At 35.4% G+C, this 24,574-nt stretch overlaps 1 protein-coding gene across 1 annotated transcript in view; it reads left to right on the top strand.

The window, feature by feature from the left end:
* The window catches only part of baiap3 (BAI1 associated protein 3), a 132,874-nt gene that overhangs the window by 69,442 nt on the left and 38,858 nt on the right, over positions 1-24,574 (top strand). Inside the window, exons 12-22 of the mRNA XM_030140103.1 lie at positions 1,534-1,641; positions 1,738-1,830; positions 3,900-4,003; positions 4,095-4,212; positions 4,384-4,508; positions 11,627-11,717; positions 15,842-15,898; positions 16,042-16,139; positions 19,044-19,095; positions 19,193-19,344; positions 19,507-19,630. Coding sequence (XP_029995963.1) covers positions 1,534-1,641; positions 1,738-1,830; positions 3,900-4,003; positions 4,095-4,212; positions 4,384-4,508; positions 11,627-11,717; positions 15,842-15,898; positions 16,042-16,139; positions 19,044-19,095; positions 19,193-19,344; positions 19,507-19,630 — 1,122 coding nt within the window. The remainder of the gene's footprint in view (positions 1-1,533; positions 1,642-1,737; positions 1,831-3,899; positions 4,004-4,094; positions 4,213-4,383; positions 4,509-11,626; positions 11,718-15,841; positions 15,899-16,041; positions 16,140-19,043; positions 19,096-19,192; positions 19,345-19,506; positions 19,631-24,574) is intronic.

Here is a 24,574-nt window from a genome sequence, read left to right as displayed (position 1 = left end):
GAATTGTTAAAGAATGGCATGAGGAACATTCTAATGAAGTTGATCATCTCGTATGGCCGGCACAGTCCCCAGACCTCAACATTACTGAGCATTTATGGTCAGTTTTAGAGATTCAAGTAAGACGTCGATTTCCACCGCCATCGTCTCTAAAAGAGTTGGAGGGTATTCTAACTGAAGAATGGCTTAAAATTCCTTTGGAAACAATTCACAAGTTGTATGAATCAATACCTCGGAGAATTGAGGCTGAAATTGCCGCAAAAGGTGGACCTACACCATATTAAATTATATTTTGTTGATTTTTTAAGGTGTTTCCATTATTTTGTCCAACCCCTGTATATATACAGGGTAGGGAAGCAAAATTTACAATATTTTGAGGCAGGGATTGAAAGACAGTGTATGACCAATTAGTTTATTGAAAGTCATGAGAATTTATTTGCCACAAGAAAACTGACATAATAGAAAATGTTTTTATTCTATGTGTCCTCCTTCTTTCTCAATAACTGCCTTCACATGCTTCCTGAAACTTGCTGAAGTGTTCCTCAAATATTCAGGTTACAACTTCTCCCATTCTTCTTTAATAGTATCTTCCAGACTTTCTCGTAATAGTTTTGCTCATAGTCATTCTCTTCTTTCCATTATAAACAGTCTTTATGGACACTCCAACTATTTTTGAAATCTCCTTTGGTGTGACGAGTGCATTCAGCAAATCACACACTCTTTGACGTTTGCTTTCCTGATTACTCATATGGGCAAAAGTTTCTGAAAAGGTATGGATAATAGTGTTAGGTATGATTATGACATCAATATATGTTTGGTTTTCAAAACAATTGACGTAGTGCCTGCTGAGAAAAAACAACAAAATATTCATTGTAAATTTTGCTTCCCCACCCTGTGTGTGTATATATATATATGTAAGGGTAGAGACTGCGATCTGATAGGATCGGCGATTCTACCAGTAGAGACTCCGATTGTAGTCTCTACCAGTAGAAACTCCGATCAGAGTCTCTACTGGTAGAAACTCCAATCCGAACCCTAACCCTAACCCTAACCCTAACCCTTCTACTGGCAGGATAGGAGTTTCTACCAGTAGAGACTCTGATCGGAGTTTCTACTGGTAGAGACTACGATCCTACCAGATCACAGTCTCTACCCTGACATATGTGTATGTATATATATATATATATATATATATATATATATATATATATATATATATTATATTATTATTATTATTATTATTGTTGTTATGAGAAAAAAACCTTTTTCATTTTTTTTCAGAATTGCGATTATTTGTCTCAAAATTCTGACTTTAATCTCAGAATTTTGGCTTTTTCTTCTCAGTATGATGATGAAAAAACATATTAGACCTTCATTTTTTTTTTCAATTGCCCTAATCCTCTTCCGTAGATGAGAAATCTGTACAACAGATAAGAATACAGGCAGTATAGGATACATACAGGTGAGATTAGGAAAATAAGGTGCATATGTTGTGGCTGTTGCAGTGTATTAACCTGGATAATTTCCTTTTTGCAGGAGATTCCAGTGACCGGCTATGACACCTGGTTTAAACTGGAGCCACGGTCGAGTGCATCCAAGGTTCAGGGCGAATGTCACCTGATCCTGAAGCTCTTCACCAGCCAGGTGAGAAGTCCAGAACAGGCATTCATTATAAAGCCTTCCACTTTACTGCATAGGAAAAGAACAATGACCACTTTTAATGATCCTTTTTTTCTTCAGAGAGACACAACTTTGTCTAAGAAAGACTCAAATGTCTCCATTCACAAGAAGCTCCTGAGTCAAATTGTGGAATACGAGCACGCTCATGTTAAGGTATGGTTCCTCTGAAGACTAATTAGAATCTGTGGGCCTCATGCGAGAAAACATAGACCACAGGTGTCAAACATATGGCCCGTGGGTCTAAACCGGTCTGCCAAAGGGTTCAATTTGGCCAGAATTTTTTAAATATCAAAATTATACTGAAGGGGTGTTAAAATCTTATTAGTACATATTCCTCATTCAGACCAATATGATCTAAAGTGGGTCAAACCAGTAAAATACTATCATAATAAATAACAAATAATGACAACTGCAAATTTTTCTCTTTTGTTTTAGTGTAAAAAAGTAAAATTCCATAAAAATGTTCACATTTACAAACTATCCTCTCATACAAAATGTGAGTAACCTGAAAGGTCTTGAGAGAAATAAGAGCAATTTTAACAATATTCTGTCTGTTATAAAATATTTTATGTATTTGTAGATCCACTGTGATCTTTCTAGTATAAATATACTGAAATCCAAAATTTCAACCTTAGCGTGTTATTGGAGGATATAACAAGACTTTATTACTTTTGTGACATGTTTCCAAATTTTATATTGTTATGCAGAAAATCAAGGTCAATGAAGTTACCATATTTGGTTTCTTACCTGTAGGTTGCAAAAATAAACAAACAAACAGAAAAATAACAAGTAAACATAAAAAATACAAGAAAAACACATGTATGGTGAAAAGAATATAATTTTTAGAGCATTAGACCAACCTTACAGACCCTGTAGACCACAGTGAACCTGAGATACATAACTATATAATTCACTGTCCTCACTGTAACTGTTACTGTCACTGTCTTGTAATGTGTGCGGAAATGACCAAAAATAGTTACTTGCCCGATAAAGGGTTAAAACCCTGATGGACATAAAAGCATCTACTTATATAAAATGTGTAGTAACTTTTGAACCACATTACATTATAATTTTAATTATTTACATTAATCTTACACCATTCATGCCCACACACAGACACGCCCACACACACACACACCCACACACACACACACACACACACACACACACACACACACAAACAGGACATATACAACAGCCCAATGCAATAAAAATAAATAAAATAAGTGCTATACTTTTGTACTCCTTCACCAAACAATAGCTAGATGTGTTATTGGAGGACATAACAAGACTTTATTACTTTTGTGAAGTTTGTCAAAATGGTTTATTGTTATGCAGAAAATAAAGGTCAATGAAGTAACCATATTTGGTTCCTTACCCATAAGTGACAAAAAATAAAATAAAATGAAAATCCAAGAAGTATACATAAAAACACATGTAAGGTGAAAGGAACATGTATTCTAGAACATTAGACCACCATCAGTGCTGATCCAGACCCCTGTCCACATCCACATTCTCCTTTTGAACATCATTCCTTACATTAGTACCATTACTTCCTGGTACCTAACAAAGCAGGTACACTCATTGTTCATGCAGAGGTGGACCTTACATACCCTGTAGAACACATTGGACTTGAGATATATAATTATATAATTCACGGTCCTCATTGTAACTGTTACTGTCACTGTCTTGTAATGTGTGCGGAAATGACCAAAAATAGTCACTTGCCCGATAAAAGGGTTAAAGCAGTGTTTTTCAACCTTGGGGTCGGGACCCCATGTGGGGTCGCCTGAAATTTCTAGTAATTGATAAAATAAAAAATAAAAAAAAAACTTACTTATAAAAAATGTATGGTGAGTTGAGAGAGACAATTCCAACACATAAAAGACATGACAAACTGGGAAGCTGAAACTGAAGCACTGTGGTACTGTTTATCTTTCAAATCCATAATAATATACATTATATAGACTAAATGTCGTCTAAAATTAACGTTTATTTGCAACATAGTATAGCAAACTATTACATGATCAAAAACAAATTAATTTTAGCAAAGAAATTTCTCAATTTTGAATATCTGGGGTCGCCAGAAATTTGTGATGTTAAAATGGGGTCACGAGCCAAAAAAGGTTGGGAACCACTACCACTGGGTTAAAGGTAAATAATTGTGTGCATGTATATTTTGGTAAGCAAACAAGCGTGTGACTAATGTTACAACATTTCAGAGAGAACCGTACAACTGGAACGGGCAGGTTAGTCCTCCTGCGTGGACGGTACTAACTCACCATGCTGTGCAAACTGATCTTTCACTTCTCCAGCAGGCCATTATGTGAGTGTTAACGGAAGGTAAACATTGATCAAATCAAATATTCAAGCATTAGCATCAAGTAAAAGGTGCGCGATGTGTTTTTTTACGGCAGTCGCTGGCAGTGCTACAGTAACCACCATCGGACCCAGAGGGTGTGCTACTCCCTGCTGCTGCGCCTCCTGAGGACCATCGATGCAGAATGGGATGCTCCCACTGTGAGGGGAGACCTGGTAGGTTCTCCACCATGGGCCCCCCCAGTATGACAAAGCTTTCATCATCTGGAAACAGTCACCTCATTAGCTCAGCTCTTCACTGACATTCATGAAGGTTTTTGGTTAAGCCAAAAATGTCTCGCAGCCAGTGTACTCGAAGCTATAACTGCGGGCCCTTCCTGTGTCCAGGAGAGGCAGCTGTCAGACAGCTTCAGGCTGTACACAGAGCACTGCCTGTGCCTGATGAAGAACATGCGGCAGGTTTTCCCCTGCACCAGCGCCGCTGCCATTACACGCTACGAGCTCATGCTGAGGTAAAGTCACAACGCCATGGCATCGCATCACGCACCTCTTCCTGCTGTCATATCAGGAACACACTCGACCTTTCACCCCAACGGTCACAGAGAGACTACAATCAGTCAGTCACACTCTGTGTAGGAGGCAGTGTTCGGCTCTTTACTCACAAACACACTCATTGCTCATTATTCATGTCAAAAAAAAAAGGATTAAACATTAAACAGAAAGGCTATAACCGCGATGAGTGCTCCCTGTCATATGTTTAAAGGGTTTATATGGAGTATTTCTACTTCTATTCAGATATAACCTTAAAATATCTGAAAAATCTTCAGAATAATGAGCTGTGGAGTTCTACCAAATATGCTAATGTATTGGATTGTAGAGATACAGTTGTGGAAAAAATTATTAGACCATCTAAAGTCATCAAAAACAATGGTTATGCAATCAAGTACTAACTCCGGTGTAGGGATGGGAATCAATAAGAATTTAATGATTCCGATTCCATTATCGATTTTGTTCATCAATCCTGTTCCTTATTGATTCTCTTGTCGATTGTCATTGGGTGAGGGAATAAAAGAGTACAATTGTTCAGACAGTTCTGATGTTGTTTGGATGAATCCAAACAGATCTTCAGTGCAGTTATTGATGGTTTATACTTCTTCCTACTCATTTTTGACCATGCAAATTCAGACTTGCTCTTACTCAAAGACAGATTCTGTTCATTTAAATGTTTTTTTTTTTTTAAATTTTATTTTGTTTCTTTACATGTTCAAAAGAAAGAAAAAGAAAGACAGCACAAACCATACAGAAAACAGTTTTATTGTGGCTGTTTTCTGTCTAAAATCAGAGCTATAATGTAAACTATCAGCTGATCCAGCACATGAAAATGATAAAACACAGTGTTGTTTTGACCAACTATTGAAACAACCAACTCTGAGCTTTTTTTTTATTATTTGAAGGACAAAACTTGATGATACCACTGTACAGATGTGTGTAAACAATGACCTTCACACTTTATTCAGTGAGTGATCCAGTCTTAGATACATAGTGTTGATTCATTGGTGGATTTGGTAGAACTAAATGTGTTCTGGTACATTACACCCCACAGTTGTTGGTGGCTTGGAATATGAATACTACATAGAACCCCTTTAATCTATATAACAGCTCATGTTTTACACTACTATGTCATTATGCATTCATTTCACATGGAAAACCAGGAAATGAGATCATTAATGCCTCAAAACACTGGTGTATAAATACAGTCAGGATTACAGATATTGGCTAAAATTTGCTTAGAGGTCTTATTTCTGTCTTTGTGCATAAGAAATCAATCTAAGTGAATCCCCAAAGGAACTTTGTGTTGGTAAATGCAAGTTATGCAAATTTACAGGATTTCAGTTCTGTTGCAACATGTTGATGGTCATATGAACTATGCTTTCAGCTCAAAAATGTCCAGTTTCATCACAATTAATGCTATATTTTCATGTCACAAATGGCCAAGTTATATCTGAACTGAATTTACCTGAAAAACAAATATTCTATTCTTTTAGATTCCCCAATTTTTCTTACAAGATTCTCTCCTACATATCACCTGTTTTATTTTTACAGGTTCAGTATGGAGTATGGTGCTGATCCGTCCTGCTTATGTTACGCCAATACATACATTAAGAATGTCACACGACACTTTTTAAATCAACAGTTTTCTAATAATAAGCATTTTTATGAAGAAATAACAATTCTATATTGTTATTTACTCTTTAGTATGATGATAAACTATACAATAAATAATTCTGATCCTAGTTTTTGCACAGGGATCATGTGTGTAAACGGTGACATGGCTGCCGAGCATCAGTATGATGGGATCTGTAACAACCATGTCACATCCGTCCACTGCCACATTTTGTGTTTTTGTGTCAGCTGTTATTGTTTTAGATCCACAATACTAACATTTATGAATAAGAGGAGAATTAGCAATAGTAAGTATATAAGTTTATTACTAATAAAGTACTGGTACTGACCAGATCATCATGGGTAATGTCACGTCCATCCACCAGAAAAAGTTTTCACATACACGTGCTATTCAAAATCCAATATTTCTGAAAATATAGCTTCCACTGTCAAATAATATCAGTAGTCTGTGCACAAATGTATTAGCATTATTTCAACACAGTTCTATGCATTTCTTTCAACTTTTTTTTTTTTGACAAAAATGGGCACTCATTTGACCCCCTAAGTAAATTTTAGCCGATATGCTTCACTAATATCAGGACAGTGTGCTGTTAGATTATAGATATTATGTGAAAAATCATCAGAAATTATCCTCTTAGTTTTTACTTTTAAATGTATTTGACTGCAGAATATCCTTTAGTGTAAATAGTAACATACACACTGCAGAGTGAGAGAAATGTTTTAAATACCTCAGATTTATTCAGCACTATTTGACTTTATTTTTACAATGTTTAGGTGTGAAGGAAACTGCTGAACCCAGGAGTTACTGTGAATGTACATGAACACTTGCTGTGGCGACGAATATACTGTGTAAACACAAAAAATGTGAGATCCTACACGAAGGACGATGACTGATTGTTTCCGTGGCAACTTCAAGTCTGAATGAAAACCAGAAAACACATATAAACTTGATTGATGTAACAGCTTCAAAGTAGAACTTTACTTTTTTTTTTTTTTTTTTTCATTTAGTTTCGTAATGGTATTGTGCTGATAGAAATAAAACAAGTATAAAATACAAGAAAAACAAAACAATAAGAGAACATTGTGTAGGACAAGACAAGAAAACAAGGAAAGATAAGGCAAGAATATCATTAAACTCATCAGTAACAGTATCTGATTCCAGTTCTAGTACAGGAAATTTTAGTTTCTTCCACGGAAAATAAATAAATAAATAAAAGAAAGTAAGAGTTGCCAGTAAAATAAGCTAATTAGTAAAGTTTATGTTGCTCTGTCTGACTAATTTGGAAAGAAGAGATGGTTTTTAGTTAAAGTTCCCTGGTTCCCTGGTGTAAATCAGTGCCTCAAAGAGGAAATCTTGCACAGACACACACACACATTATTGACTTAATTTTACATCATATTTCTCTTAATCACCATCTTCCACACAGTTAAAGCAGTAATAACTACATGACTGATTTTTAGTGACATACATACAGTCGCGGAAAAAATTATATGACCATCTAAAGTCATCAAAAACAATGGTTGTGCAATCAAGAGCTAACTCCTGTGTGTATCATGTGACTAAAACAGACAAAAAAGAAAACTTGGAATGCATAAAAGCACTGTTTTTGTCAGTACAATGCACTAGCTATTGATGTAAGAACTGAAGTGATTTTGGTTATTATCAAGAAAACATGAAAAATGGATAGATATCAGCTCTGAAATTAAACTGTTATCAGCTATTTTTGTTATCATTATATTTGTTCAAACAAATGTACCTTTAGTTGTACCAGGCATTAAAACAAGCTAGAAATTGAAGAAAACAAGGGGCGGTCTAATAATTTTTTCCGCGACTGTATGAACTGAGAATATTTATTTATTTAGGATTTATGTGTCCACTTATGTTTGTCCATTTATGTCCATTTATGAAAATATACAACTGCAAGAAAGAAAACATTCAAGATTTGTCGAATTTTTTTAATGATGGATACTATTTCCAGGACATAATTATGTGGTGTAATGGAGAAAAAGCTCAACTTTCATTTATAGTGGCTTACTTACAAACTACAAACAAATTCAAATTAAGTATCTTGTATTGAATTTGGCAAGAAAATAAGCCATTTTGGTTTTTATGCTGTCAAAAAATTATTTTATTCTGTGTAAAGCCTGCACGTTTTTGCAGATGGACAAAGCTAGAATAGATTTAGGAATTTAACAATGTTAAAAAGTAATGACTCATTCAGTTCATTTCAAAATGTTCCTTATGTTTTTTTGGCCCGAGGAGCCATAGAGAGATGCTGCAGAGCCACATTTGGCCCCAGAGACCCCTGATATAATCAAAAAAATCTGAGAATCTGGAGAAATCTAACTCAGTATATGATACTTGTGTGATCTTCAGGCCCTCAGGCTGCACTGCATTAAAACTAAACAGAATTCTGTAATTGAAGTCACTGCATGGGCTCAGAACCATCCACAAATACAGATCAAGTAAGTAAGTAAAGTTTATTTATAAAGCGCTTTTCACAGATAAAAATCACCAAGTGCAATGCATAAAATGGGTGAAATAAAACAACATTAGAATAATTTCATTAAATAAATAAAAAGGATAAATCCATCAACCAAAAGCTTCCCTAAATAAAAATGTTTTGAGTTGCTTTTTAAAAGAGTCCATTGATGATCTGTCACGCAAAGAAGCCATATTTGGACATAATCTACAAACGCTGTTGTCTTCTTGAGGCCAAAACTCCTTTAAAATGGACTAAGGCAAAGGATGGATGGATTAATTGGTGTTGCATTCTTTTTGAAAACCATAGCTTAGCTTCTTCCAGTTTATTATCAGTGTTCTATTCAACAGTCTGTGATGGTATGGGGGTGCATTAGTGCCTATGGATTGGACAGCTTGCATATCTGTAAAAAAAAAAAAAAACGAACAAAAAAACCCACCATCAACGCTGATAATTACATGCAGATTTTAGAGCAACACATTTTTTTTTTCATGGAAAGCCTTGAATATTTTAGGAAGACAATGTTAAACCACATACTGCATCTATTACAACAGCATTACTTTATTATAGTAGAGTCCAGGTCCTGAATGCCCAGATAGCAAAATCATTATGGCTTAAATCTGGCCCGAAACTGGCATGCCATTTTGGCAAAGTTCTGGGTGGATGTATGGCCCAAAATAGGCAAGCCAAAATCAAACCAGAAGGAAGCCAAAATTCACCCAAAACTAATTGCGGACTTCCAAAATATAGCCATTGTTATGGGAAAATAATACTCTACTAATTCATCTTCAAAAAAGAAGGGTCAGTTCAAGCATTCAGTGTCAAAGAAATCACTTTATTTGAAGCTCCATAGAAAGAGATATCACTCAGACAAAAGACTGAGACGGTCTTAACCCAAAAATACAAATCACAATGTAGTCTTCTGTCTCCCATGAGAAAATTATGATGTGTCGAAAGTGTTTTGGTTAGTGTCAGGAACTTAGAGATAAGACCCCTGTGAGAAATGTTGGTTTGGCCTTCTACTCTGGACAACACACGAAAGAGGTCAAAACTGCTCTATAATACACAGTGACATGAATATATCTGAAATAGAGTTAGAAGCCTATATGATATATGAAATATATGAAAATATATTTGAATATATATGGATATGAGTAATTTTGCCATTACACTATAATTGTCCAGGAACAGCCTCAAATCCCCATAATCCAGCCAAAAAGTAGCCAAACCTGACCCAAAGAGAGGCCAAAAGGAGGCTAAAATTCACCCAAAATTTGTGTTGATCATGCTTTTAAAATGAAGTGGGTTTTCTTCTGGGTAGAAATTCCCGCTCTGCGCAGTGTTTTGGCTTTACAGAAATATGCCAAAACACAACCAAAACACATCCATATATGGTATAAGATGTTGCCGCTCTTTAGTCAATCTTCTGTCTTACCATAAACATGCCATACCATCCCTATACTTGATCCTGCTCTTTGCCCAGTCTTTTTGGTTAACCACACATATGCCATAACTCAGTCATATATTGCTGGTGCCTCCATTTCTATTATGGATAACCTTAATCATCCCACAGTTAAGCCTAAAGGTTTTCATAATACCAAAAGAAAGCCAAAAATGCCCAATGTATGCCATAATACTGCCAAAATATTTGCTATCTGTGTGGCCTCTCTGCAGTCTATACACTGTAAGCCCGGATAAGTAGAGTTTACTCAAAAAATTTGAGGCAAGTGATTGCACTTAAATGATTTGAGTAATGATCGACTAACCAATTGGTTTAAGTAGATTCAACTTTAATGCTAGAAGTATTGAACTTAAACTACTAAGTAGAAAACACTAAAAGACAAGTTATTTGCACTTTAAATCTGTTGTAAAACCAACCCCACTATCCAACTCAGCATTTTAGGTTACACTGACCAATTTTCTCAGTTGCAGCCAGATTAATTTATTATTGATTAAACAACTTTTTTTTTAAGTTAATCAAACTCAAAATCCTATTCCTGATCATATCACTTATGAAATTATTTAATCTGAAGTATTGTAGCATGAATGGAAGTTAGCTCAATGTCATTTGCCAGTACAGGAAGTACTTTTAATTTGACAAGACATTAAGATTTTCATTGTACAATTGCAGTTTTAGATGAACAGGAAAGCCATTGTTCTTCCTCTGGCTCTGACTCATGGTGCAGCTCTACAAAAATACAAAAACAAACACAAAAAGGCCAATAAACACTGCCATACACACATTAAATCCAAATTAACACTAACACCACAACCCCGCTGAACTCCTGCACATAAAAATAACACATTTTCAACAACATGCCCAATACCCACAATGCAATGCCAAGATAAAAAGGTGCGGTCATGACTAAAACTTAGTGATTTAATTCCATTCAACTTCAACTTTTTCGTACTTTCAACTATGTCTACAAATGAGTAGAATATACTTAACATTTTATAGTAACATCATAAAACTTTAATCATTTAAGTGCATTGTAATTAAAGCATTTTAGCAAATACAAATTCCGGGCTTACAGTGTACTTTTCACCAACTGGAAACATTTTCTGCATCATGAAATGAACATATGACAAACACCCAGGACTGTTGAGCAGCTAAAATCTTATTTCAGACAATGGGACAAAATTCATCTATTAAAACTCCAACTACTGGTCTCCTCAGTTCCAGGTTTTATATATAACAGTGGTAAATGTAGCCCTGTCTTAACTTCTGGAGACATGGTGCTGCCTTCAAATTCAACACTACCTTTTTTTTTTTTCATTTTAAATGAGTTTAAATGATATGTCTTCTAAGTTCCGTTGTGAATAATGTGGGTTTATGAGATGTGAAAGTCATTGCCTTCTGTTTGTATTCACATTTTACACATTGTTCCAGTTTTTTAGTCGTCATAAACCCTCACAGCAGTCCATATGCTAACCACTGTGTTCTTCCTGTTTGTGAATGCCAGGGGGATTGGCTACATGCAAAACATGCGGGCGTTTAAGACTGTTTGTCCTCTTCGAAATGAACTCCATCTGGACATCACCACTGCTATTAAGGTAAACATTAAGAATCGCTTTGATTTCACTTGAAGTTGCTGATTCACTCCTCTTTTTAACCCTGTCATGCATGAATTATGAGAACCATAGTCGAGATTTTTTTCCTGAGTGTTTTTATTCCTCTTAAAGGCGTGAAAAAAACAATGCGATTAAAATTTTTTTATGAACTTACTTTTCATGAAGTTACAAAAATGTCCACTCAGCTGGACACCAAGCATTTTATTTATTTTTGATTTATTTATTGATTTATTTATGTTTGTCACATTGCACTTTGGATGTGGGCTGATGTCTGTGGTCAGCTGCAAATGAATTATGAGATAAATAAGGTTTTCTGAATCTAAATTAAACTTGTAAGCAAAACTTTGTCATTTGCACAAGATTTAGAGGTGCAAAACCTTTAGACTTGCAAACAATACTTTCAAACTGACAAAACATTTTGGCCTGCAAGCAGAAGTTTCAGATTTTAAAAGGAAAGAAAATGAGAACACAATGGATTTTGTTAAGCTTAAAAATCTTGATTTTTTTTTTTTTTTTTTTTTGGTTTCAAAACTGTATTTTTTGTTTGCCTTTTTCTTCCTTTGCTTCAATAATAAAAACATAAAATTATCTTCATAGTCTTCTTAACCCTCCGGTATGCCATCCAGCAAGGCCCTTACTCAGCACCAAGTGTGCCTTTTTCGTACACTTGTGAAATAATGTCAAAAAATTTTTCATACAGTTTGTGTTTAATTCTTTTGCATTTTTTTTCTATTTCATCAACTTGAGCCGCAAATAAAAATACCAAATACTCAATAATTGTCACATTTTTCAACCCTTTAAATGCCGTGTTTGTAAAGTAAACAAACCATTTTTTTGGATGCAAAAAACACCAAAAATTTTTCAGTATACTACATAAAAAGTGGATCACATATTATTTGATTTTTTTCATCCTGGCATATGTCAATGATTAACTCCAACATTGGTTAATTTGCATTATTATTTTTGGCGCTAGGTCAAGTGTTCAAAAATACTAGCATCTGTCACCAAGTGTGCCAAAAAGGCACACCTATAAATCCAACTATTAAATATTATATATTGATTTATTTTTCTGCTCTAATTTGATTTTATTTTTGTAAATCACCGTCAGCCCTAATCATACATATCAAATGGAAGAAATAGTGCGTTTTAGGCACACTTGGGAGACAGATGCTAGTCTTGTAATTTTCTGTTGTTTACAATGTGTAAATTTTAGTTGGTGGCCAGAATTTTAAAGATCATGCAAAAATGAACAACTTTTGAATTCTAACTTTATTTAAATTGTGAAAAATAATATGAAGTTTTTTAACACGAAATGCAAAGTGTGTCTGAAAGGCTCACCCAGATACCGGAGGGTTAAATGCACAGTAAAATATGTAAAAATAATAAAAAGAAATTCAGTGAAATAACAGAACCTTGAAATACTTGCAGTATTGCAGAATAAGTGATTCAACTAAAACCAGCACAGACAGAAGGATGTGACTGAGTGAATAATGAATAATTTGAAATGCCCCGAGGATGAAAAAATGAAATTACTTTAAAATCAGTCCAAGCTGTGGGTGCACCGTGACTTCAGCTAGATTTTCCTATCGCAGTAAAAACAGCAGCACCTGCAACATAATACAGTCATTTGCACATGTGTGATAAGAAGACACATTATAAGATACTATTTATGTGATGTTGGGGGTAAAAGTAATTTTGGGCCTTCAGTATTATTGATAAACAAAAACAAATACTTACAATAACTGGGAGCCAACAACACTTATTTGCTTATTTGTTAGGGACAGTGCATATTAACCCTTTCATGCATAGTGATCACTCCAGTGGACAGCTGTTCTCTTGTATATTCATTTGTTTTGTTGTTTTAGTTCCATATCAGCCAACACAGTGGACGCTTATGCACCATCCCATAATACACTGCCATTCATACCATTACTGTAACTTTGCTGCTCTTGATGCACCTGATCTGCAGTAACATGTTTTAGTGAAAATCAGTTACTAATTGCTATTAGACTGTAATTTACAGTTTTCTTTAACAATTTTTTTGTATATTATCTAGAATAGAATAGGCTTTATTTGCCATTTGTACAGATACATAGCAGTGTAGGTACACTGGAATTCTTGTGCGTTTCCCTGAGTCACGGAATCCAAAAAAAGACGAACAAAAACAGAAACAAAACATAAAAACAGTTATTGCACAGACAGACACAAATACACACTTGTAAAATAGAATACTGTATCAGAAATAATAATAATAATAATAATAATAATAATAATAATAATAATAATAATAACAATTATAATAACAATAATAATAATAATAATAATAATAATAATAATAATAATAATAAAAGTACTGGGAGGTAAAACAAGTTATTGCATATTTGATTAAAGTACAACAAGTTATTGCACATTTAATGATGATCTACATGAAGTGAGTAATAACTAGTGTTAGAGTATGTTCAAATGTGAGAAAACATCAGATTAGCTGTATATTTTTTTTATTTCATGGTTTTCACACAGTATATCACTTTCTGATATTGCTTTTTAACCCTTTCATGCATACTGGTCACTACAGTGGACAGTTATTCTCCAGCTATTCTCTTGTATATTCATGGATTTTGTTCTTTTTTGTCATTTGTTTTTTTGTTTTTTTTTTACACATATCTTTTTTAAAGTTTTAAGACACTACACATCTTTTCTGACATGAATTGGTAACATTATGTAGATCTCTCCTGAGCATAAACCCCCAGAATCACAAGCCCTCCCCATTGTTTTCCACACAATTTATCAGTAAATACATGTTTCTGTGCATCAAAAATTAAACATGTGATGTCCAGCTGAGTGGACATTTTTGCAGCTTCATGAAAAATAGGTTCATAATTTTTTTTTTTTTTCATTGTTACTTTTTTTTATGTATTTTTGAAAAATTTTAAATTATTTTTATTTATTTATTTAGTTTATTTTTCAGAAGAAATTTTTCAATTGCATTGTTTTTTTCATGCCTAAAGAGGAATAAAAACACTCAGGAAAAAAATTTGATTAGGGTTCTCATAATTTGTGCATGAAAGGGTTAAATACATGTTTCTTTGCTTGAAAAATTAAACATATGGTGTCCAACTAAGTGGACATTTTTGTAACTCTATGAAAAATCGGTTCATTTAAAAAATAATAATTAAATTGCATTGTTTTTTTATGCCTAAAGAGGAATAAAACTTGACTAAGGTACTCAGAATTCATGCATGAAAGGTTTAATGAACATCTCCAACAACTGCAGCTGTAAATATGTCAGATTGTAGCAACAGCGCTAATTTCCATCCGTAGTCCCTAAGGCAGATGATGAGAAAGACAACTGACAAAAGGTAAAACATTATAAAAACACACAAAAAAACAACACAGTGAGGACAATCTAGTGATGGTCACAGGCTTGGTTTTCCTTCATCTGATGTTTCAGTTGTGATTTGAAGGAGGCATATGATTGTGAGTCTCTTATGTTGAGTGGTAAACTGTTCCAATATTCAGTCCCAGTGACTGAAAGTGTAGTTTGTCCAAAAGTAGTGGCACCTCGCAGTCTCCTGGAGCTCTTATCGTACCGCTCACAGTGATGAGTATTGTAATCGTTCAGGGTATCGAATCTAATAATCTCCATAAAAATGAGGAAAAAAAAAAAGAAAAGGGTATTGAATCTTAGTGCAGCGATAAACAGTGTCATACAAGTCATATTTTTCTAATAATGAAAGTAAGAATCATACCAAGAACTCTGTTAAGTACTGCAAGAAAATGAAAACGAGCTTCTATTATTTAGTGTAGTCGTTTATATGTGCTTAAGGACACACATGAAGGCCATTAAGTGCTTCACAAAGTGCGTTAATCTACACTTGTTATTGTTAAGGGAACTAAAGTAGCGAAGTACTGAGACAGGAAGGAGCTGAAGCAGGGTTATAAAAGATGGATTTTATGCCGTTGCACACGTAATCGGTATATACAGCAGACGGAGGTGTTTCAAAGGGAGACGGTGAATGTAATCAACATTATTAACACCGATAACTCTGCAGGTCAAACTTAATTAAAGCAGCCATTCTCCTTAATTTATGTAATTGTTTCTACAGAAAGGAACAGCGGAGTGGTACGAGAGCTTAATTGCACAATACAAACCAGAGGAGGGGGTAAGCACACTTAAAGCTACACAGTAAACAGTTAACGTGACCCATGATGATTTGCTGTTTTCGCCACTGCTGCTGCTGCTGTTGTTGTTGTTGTTGGCTGCGATTGAAGAATTAATATGCAACATGTTTGGGAACCGATGTAGACTCTGGAGGAGCAGCTGAAGAAGCTGGTACATGTGGTCGATGCTGTTTGTGCAGATGTGCAGAGAGCCCAGAACATCTACAACAAACTGTTCTACAGGTAAATGACCCAGGAGGTGCACCTTATACTGGCACAGACTTAACCCTATAACGCCAAATGTCTCATATTTGATACATGAGTTTTGAAGCCCTGTACATGATCAGTGGCCTATTTATTTTCTTGAAAAACCCGATGTATACAATTAGATACATGCAGTACACAGATAATCCACCAGTTGCATAGTGCCGGTGTAGGCAAGATGGATGCTCTGGAGTGATGACGAAAGTATAACTGAACCTGTTGTGAAGTGTTGTACTACCAAAATTACCTTGAAAATACAATTTGAAGGCTGAAAAAGTCTGTTGTGTTGCTTGAATGAATGAATGAATGAATGAAATATTTATTTCGAACATGTAGACAATGAAATAAAAATAAAAATCAACGAGCAAAATATAAGTACTGGTACATAAATGATTGATAAGCAAACAAACCACAAAAATAAATACATTAATAATAATAGTAGTAGTAATAATAATAATAATAATAATAATAATAATAATAATAAGATAAAGAAAACAAAGGAAATGGAATTATACATGCAAAGGAGTAGGAAGAAGTAAAAACTCATGTACTCCTACCCCCAATTACTATTTCTTATGATCACTACATAGCGATTATTATTTTGCACGATTATTATTTTGCATGAATATCAATATAATAATAATAATAATAAGAAGAATAACAGTAACAACAACAATAACAATAAACCTGCTTTAACAGGTAGAGTCACTATTGCACAGTGTGGCTGAGATCCACTCAGTATACTGCATTGTTTATGTCTGATAATGTGTGCGTAGCCGCGGCCAACATCGGCAGAAACAAAGAATATAAGGCCAAATGCCACTTAGTTATTTGGCTAGAGAGGTAATTCAGGGTCCCTATTAACCCTATAATGCCAAATGTAGCATATTTGATACGTGAGATTTGAAGCCCACTTTTAATTGGCGTGTTATCTGTACGTATTATAAGCATTCAGCGTGTATGTTTACACCGTGTAAAATAGCACACCATTAGTGCGATTAGCAGCTAGCGCGATTAGCGGTTAGGTTTAGGGTTAGGGTTAGCGATTAGTGTGATTAGTGATTAGCGCACTTAGCGGTTAGTGATTAGTGGTTATTTGGCTACAGAGGTAATTCAGGGTCCCTTTAACCCTATAACGCCAAACTTAGCATATTTGATATGTGAGATTTGAAGCCCTCTACATGATCAGTGTGATATTTTTTTTCTTGAAAAACCTGCTGTATACAATTTGATACATGCAATACTCAGATAATCCACCAGGGGGAGGAATTTGTTCACCAGACAATGTGGTATCATGAATTGTGTACAGATAACCCGCCACTTTTAATTGGTGTGTTATCTGTACATATTATAAGCTTTCAGTGTGTATATTTACGCCGTGTAAAATAGCACGCCATTAGCACGATGAGTGGCTAGCGAGATTAGCGGTTAGGATTAGGTTTGGGGTTAGCGCGATTAGCGGTTAGGTTTAGGGTTAGGGTTAGCGATTAGTGTGATTAGTGATTAGCGCAATTAGTGGTTAGTGATTAGTGGTTATTTGGCTACAGAGGTAATTCAGGGTCCCTTTAACCCTATAACACCAAACTTATCAGATTTGATACATGAGTTTTGAAGTCCTCTACATGATCAGTGTAATATTTTTTTCTTGAAAAACTTGATGTATACAATTAGATATATGCAATACATAGATAATCCAGCGGGGGGGAGGAATTCGTTCACCAGACAACGTGGTATCATGAATTGAATGCAGATAACACGCCACTTTTAATTGGCGTGTTATCTGTATGCATTATAAGCTTTCAGTTTGAATATTTACACCATGTACAGTAGCACGCCATTAGCGCGATGAGTGGCTAGTGAGATTAGCGGTTAGGTTTAGGGTTATTGGATTAGGGTTAGGTTAAGGGCTAGGTTTAGGGTTAGCGATTAGTGGTTAGGTTTAGGGTTAGGGTTAGCGGTTAGTGCAATTAGTGATTTTCACGATTAGCGGTTAGTGGTTAGCGATTAGCGCGAGTAGTGGCTAGCGCATTGACATGCCATCAAATGGCGCTAAATAACACGAAGGAAGGAAGAAAGGATGAAGATGCATATGTATAACACACCAAATGGAATAAACTGGCATCACATACAACGCAATTTCATGAGATCAGTCCGCACCAGAGGCCTTTCCAGTGACACTTCAAGACTGTCATTAATGAGGAAGGAGGAAGAACTTTGACAATTTTTAAAAAAGGAATTACCAATTTGTTAGACATGTGTGTGTTGTATTATGTTTTTGTTTGTTTAAAAATAATAATATTTGAGCATTGAGACCTGATGTATCAAACATGATACAAAAATGAAATTCATACATGGAAATTGATATTTGAAAAAAAAAAAAGTTTTGGTTGTTCAGAAGGACAAATAAAGGCTCCAGTTTCAAAGAACTGGAATTTTCTGTCAATGATTTAATGGTTCAGGCTTTACAGGGTTAACACAGATACAAAACACACAGATACGCAGACTTCAGTCAAGTATCAGAATCAAAGACTTAACACATGTTAACACAAGCATCATCACTTGAAGAAAAATGTGTAAAAAAAAATTGGCTCTGCACACAAATTCATAAGCCGCCCCTGGACATAAAAGACATAAGACAAGATGAAAACAATGTAGAAGATAGAGGAAGATGAAAAAGATGTGAAACGTGCAACGAGACAAAAATGATGTGACAAGATGAAACACAGCAAAACATATCTGTAGAATCAGATTTTTTGATTTAGTGCTCAACAAAGTGAACCCATGAGAGAAAATGAAAATGCATGAATGTGTGGAAACTGTAATTAATGCATATTGTATTCATACTGTACTAACTGTGTTGTTTTTTTGTGTTTGTTCTCTCAGTGCGGTCAAAGTAGATTTCTTCAGCATATCATACAGGCAGTTAGAGAAACTGGTATGTCTTTATAACACTTTGAAGGTCTCATTCTATTTTTTTTTTTGCTACTTTTGTTCACTTCTGAAGCGCCTAGTGAAATGGTTTCATCACACAGGTCGCCGATGATGTAAACGTGGCGATGGAGCGAGTGTGCGGGACTCTGGAGCAGGAAAGTTCCAGACTGACACAGACGATGGGCGAGACCATCTTTGAGCTCTTCATGTCTCTGAAGATCCTCAAAAGCTTTCGGGAGTTTCTTCCTCTCAAGTTGGTTATCAGTTCACCTCTAATGATTCATTCACACAGCAGCTTGAACAGACTCTTGCTGCTGGGGTATTTGTTTGAAATGTCAGCGAGGAAGGAAATGAAAATTCAACCTTTTCTCCTGCTTCGAATTCATTAAAAACGACGTGTGTTCTCTTTCAACAGGGATGCTAAAATGCTGGCCCTGACAGGATTTCATAACTGGTTCAAGTCCTCCATTCACAAGTGGCTGCAGATCGTCCACGACAGATCCTGCGACAGGATTTGTAAAGCAGTGGAAGTAGATAAGGTTAGACGCTCCTATATAGAGGATTTGAAGCTTTTATTCGCATATTTTATCTGTGGCTTCTTGCATCCGACTGTGCATAAATATATAAATATATTCATACACTGGCTTGAACACACATTTAGGCTACATTCAGACTGCAGGAAAATGTGGCCCAAATTAAATTTTTTTGCCCATATGTGACCTGTGTTCGATCTGTTAACCCTATTCAGGATAACTGAAAAACTTACATTACTGGATAACCAAGGTACAAATGGACCCTGCTTTTCAAAAAATCACCAAAAATGTATTTGAAGTCCAATTTTTATGATCAATAGCTAAACTGAAAGCCTGGATTGTCTAATTTTAGACAAGCTGTCAATAATTTGGATCAAAGTACCGATCTTTCCGGACTATTTCCGGACTGACCTGTTGACAATTAACTGAATTAGCTGCCAAATCTTCCAGCTGTTTTCTTCTCAGTATCATTTACTTTTATAGCCTTTGGTTGCGTCCGTCCCAACTTTTTTGAGATGTGTTGCTGCCATAAAATTCAAAATTACCTCCTTATTTCTTAAAATGATCCTATTACTCAGTTTAGATATTTGATTTGCTTGTTCTGTTGTGAATAAAATATGGGTTTATGAGATTTGCAAATCATCGTGTTCTATATCGTACTTTCCGGACTATAAGCCACTACTTGTTTCTCGTTTTGAACCCCGCGGCTTATACAGCGATGCAGCTCAAGTATAGTTTTATACAGGCTAATGGCCTCCAGAGGGCGCTCTAGCAGGAAGTGCAAAAGCGAGACAGACAGGTGGAAGAGGTGATGCAGAGGAGAAGTTTTAATCTTAACTTTGAACAATCATTTTGCGTGTCATGCACAAACCCTCATCATGGAAAACACATGAAGAAGTGCATATTTTGCAGCTTTTAAGTTAAAAGCAATCGATGTGTCTGTAAAGAAGGAAATAGAGCTGCTGCACGGAAGTGCCATTGAGCAACAACGGAGGAGAGACGTAGAAGGTGTGTGACGGAGCCTTTGAGGCTGTTCAACTGAAGAACACTGAAGAAGACGAGTGCAGTGGTTTAATGAGCAGAAGGAAGATGAAGATACAGATCAGTGACTTTTCTGGGTTTTTGAACCAGCTGTGTTCCTGCCGTTTTACTGCCGTGTTACAGGCACTGTTTGGAAAAAAGCAGTTAAAGTATGGAAATAAATATTTAAATAATCTTTCTGTTTACCATCTTTCTGTGTAAATATCTTAAGTCACAACGTGGACTCCTGTGGCTTATAGTCAGGTGCAGTTTATATTCCGGTGCGCCTTATAGCCCGGAAAGTACGGTAGTCTGTAAGGGTCTCATATCTCCACTTCTGTCGAAAAGTATGAAACTAAAGACATATTTTCTTTCAAAACTCAAAAACATCAAATACAAATTTGACAACACTCTATGCAGTTTTTGGTACGCTAGTGCAGAGCCTATAAACCAAATATGAAAGAAAAATACTGAGTAGTTTTTTTTCTATGAATTTTTTAATACCAAAAAGTAACGATTTTCTGTGATTTGGGCATTTGAAAGAACACACAATATATGCCCCATTATCTAAGGAATTAATATTAAGTAATAAAGTCAGCAAAAGTTATTCTTTCTCATTCCTTTCAACAATCCTTTTCCAAAACAACTGTTATATAATGTATATAATTTGGTGGGTTATCATTTGGATCTGGTGGATTTATACCTTGATCATGAACAGCAATCTGGTGTTGCACTTGACCACGGCCTCTGCCTCTGTAATCGTCTCTTTCTCTGTCACCTCTGAGTTCATTGTTTTCTACGTTACCCTGAATATTTGCATTTTGATCAGGAACATTCTGTTCCACTGCCCCATTTTCATCAATTTCCAAGACATCATCAATATCTGAGTTTATTTCAGCCTCTGTATCACTATCAAGGCTGTTGTCACTGGAACAAAATCATCATCTGAATCACTCGGATTAGCCCTGTCTGAATCACTTTCACTATCAAATAGTCCTTGGATGACAGCTGGGGTTGTGTATTTTGTCCTCCTGTGGGCCATGGTTCAGTTATTTACATTTCTGGAAAATAAGAAAAAAGGTTAGTAAAGTAAATCCAGAATTACAGCATGAATGATCAGTTTTACAGGGTCCGAATGAACCCTGTTGAGAAACTTAATACTACATAAAAACGTACAAAGCTATCATCATAATTTTCGACGGTCCACAAAACAACAAAATTTGGTTCTCTGAAAAAAAAAAAATCAGATCGATTCATTGATTTTTGCAAAAAAATAGGAACGTTTTTTCATCCACAGAGTCTGTTCTGACCCTGGTTATCCTGAATAGGGTTAAAGACAGTTTGAACAGCACAAATTCGACCCAGGCCACTTTCATATGTGGTCCTAAATCCAATACGTATCCGATATTTTGCAATGCGACTTCAGTCTGAAAGGCCAGGTCGCATTTATCCGACCTTTACATCATTGAAATGCGACAAACGTCACAATTCAATTCACAATTCATCCCAGGACAAGGCCAGTAAATTAAATATAGGCGAATAGATGATTTTTACTGAAAAATGTCAAAGTCAGAGGATGATTCTATAATAAATGGTGATATATCGCTTGGGAAAGGTTAAATGTTGAGAAAAATTAGTCACAAAAACAGCTCTAGGTATTTAACACACAACTACACAAGTTGCAGTAAGACGTGGTCACAGTATAACACTTGGAGGGTCTCCAAATAATAAAACAATATCCTCTTTTTGCCATGCATTGCTATTTTTTCTACAGTTTCATCATGGATCGTGCATTAAATGAAACTGTTATTGATGTATGATCTGTGCATGATGAATAATGCTGGATGAAAGCCAACAAATCTGTCATTTCTGGCCATGTTGTCAGAAACAGAAGTTACAGACGTGGCAGATGAATAGTTAATTTTCATATCAGAATCAATAAATTAAAGGCATTTCTGTTTTATAACCTAACATTTATAAAGGACTTCATTTTCCTTCTTGGCCTTGCAAAACATCTTTTCAGTCTCAGTAATAAAGCGTACTGCTATAGCGACTGAAATAAACCGCTCCTCTGCGCTCGCCTGTGAGGTGTTGAAAGGCACACAGCAGGCAGCAGCAGCCACTTTCATCTGTTTTCTTTTTCTTATTATTCATTTCTTACCAACATGAGTAATGAAATTTGGAATATGCCTGCTGCTTACGGCAGATTTGTCTCCGTTCCTCGGCACCGACTCCTTAGTTTCTTGAGTTTCACTGGGTTTACCAAACTGATTAATGGTTTAACAGTTCTCCTGATTCCCCTGGTTGTTATTCACACTGGAACATCCTGGAAACTTAACAAGTCTGACAGCGACGGGAATGAAGGTAGTGCTCGGAGGCGTCTCAGCTGCAGACAAAATCTTACATCACCAAGATCATTTTGCTGTGACAAAGAGACGACATGGTCTGAACTTAGTGATCTTTGATTCATTTAGATTTAGAGGAAAATGTAGGAACGACAGTCAAGTTAATTAGCAAGTTTTTATGGATTTGATTTCTGGATCTGGATACAATAGTGAATGGTTCAGTGGAAAAGGAAAACAAAACATCACCTTGGAAAGAAAGAGCCTGATACACTGACTGTGTTTACATGTACACTAAGATTCAGGTTTTTTCCTTCACCCTTTCATGCATGAATTATGAGAACCTTAGTCAATATTTTTTTCTTAAGTGTTTTTGTTCCTCTTTAGGCATGAAAAAAACAATGCAATTGATTTTTTTTTTTTTATGAACCTATTTTTCATGGAGTTACAAAAATGTTCACTCAGCTGGACACCATGCGTTTAAGTTTTGAAACAAAGAAACATTTATTTAAAAATCATCATCAGAAAGTGATATACTGTGTGAAAACTATGAAATAAAAACATTTTTAATGCCACTAATTGCTAAATTGATACTGTTTTCTCACATTTTATCATACTTTAATGCAGCAGTTCTCAATCTTTTTCTGTCGGGCCCCCCTTTGGAGGATGAAAAATCTCTAGCCCCCCCCCCAACCCCAGCAACATTGTAACAGTGGTGCAATTATAACTTTTATTGAAAGAAATGTCAATATTGTAACAATACTTTTTGCTTTTCCTTGAATAATTTGTTGTTCAAATTAAAAATAACTTAGACTTTTACTTGAACAGTACAAATAAATTCAACCAGACTGCTCTGAGACAATATTTTTCCAAATAAAAATTGGAAATGTGCAGTTATCTTACAACTATGACAATAAAGTTACTTTTTTTTAGAACAACAAACAAATTTTGGTAACAAAGATGAACGTTTTAACAATATTAGTGGCTGCAATGAGCCCGTTTCCATTGCACATCTCAGAACATTAAAGTGCAAACTGTACAAACTGTGCAAAAACAGAAACATTCCACATTTTTCTTTTCCAGTTCAGTCCTTGTCCATTGTTCAAACCTAAACTCTTTGTCTAATCTAGTGACAGATCACCATGGCAGTAGACTGGTTTGGTGGACGTTCCTAAAATGAGTGCAGGGTGCTTCAACACTAAAATATTAGTTCCACCTGCTACATGTTGTAACCTGAAGGAGAAAAAAAAAAACCAACCACCCAGGAGGGATCCCATGCTCCCCCCCCCCCCCCCCCCCCCCCCCCGGGAGCCCGCCCCACACTTTGAGAAACACTGCTCTAATATTAGTTATTACTCATTTCATAGAGATAAAATCCTCCTGAGACCCAGGAAATTGACAGTTTTAGCTTTTTTTACATTAAAAAATTGTCTTGTTTGGAAACTGCATAATGCAACAGTTTTTTCAGATACATTTTTAAAATATTTTTTATTTATTTATTGATTTTTTTTAATAGAATGTCCTTTCCAATGCACAGCATTTTTTAAGTAAAACTGTCAAACTTTTGTCCCCTACAGAGGACAAAATG

Source organism: Sphaeramia orbicularis, chromosome 8 (assembly GCF_902148855.1).
Source record: "Sphaeramia orbicularis chromosome 8, fSphaOr1.1, whole genome shotgun sequence".
Classification (NCBI taxonomy): domain Eukaryota; kingdom Metazoa; phylum Chordata; class Actinopteri; order Kurtiformes; family Apogonidae; genus Sphaeramia; species Sphaeramia orbicularis.
This window is presented reverse-complemented; position numbering and strand designations above follow the sequence as displayed.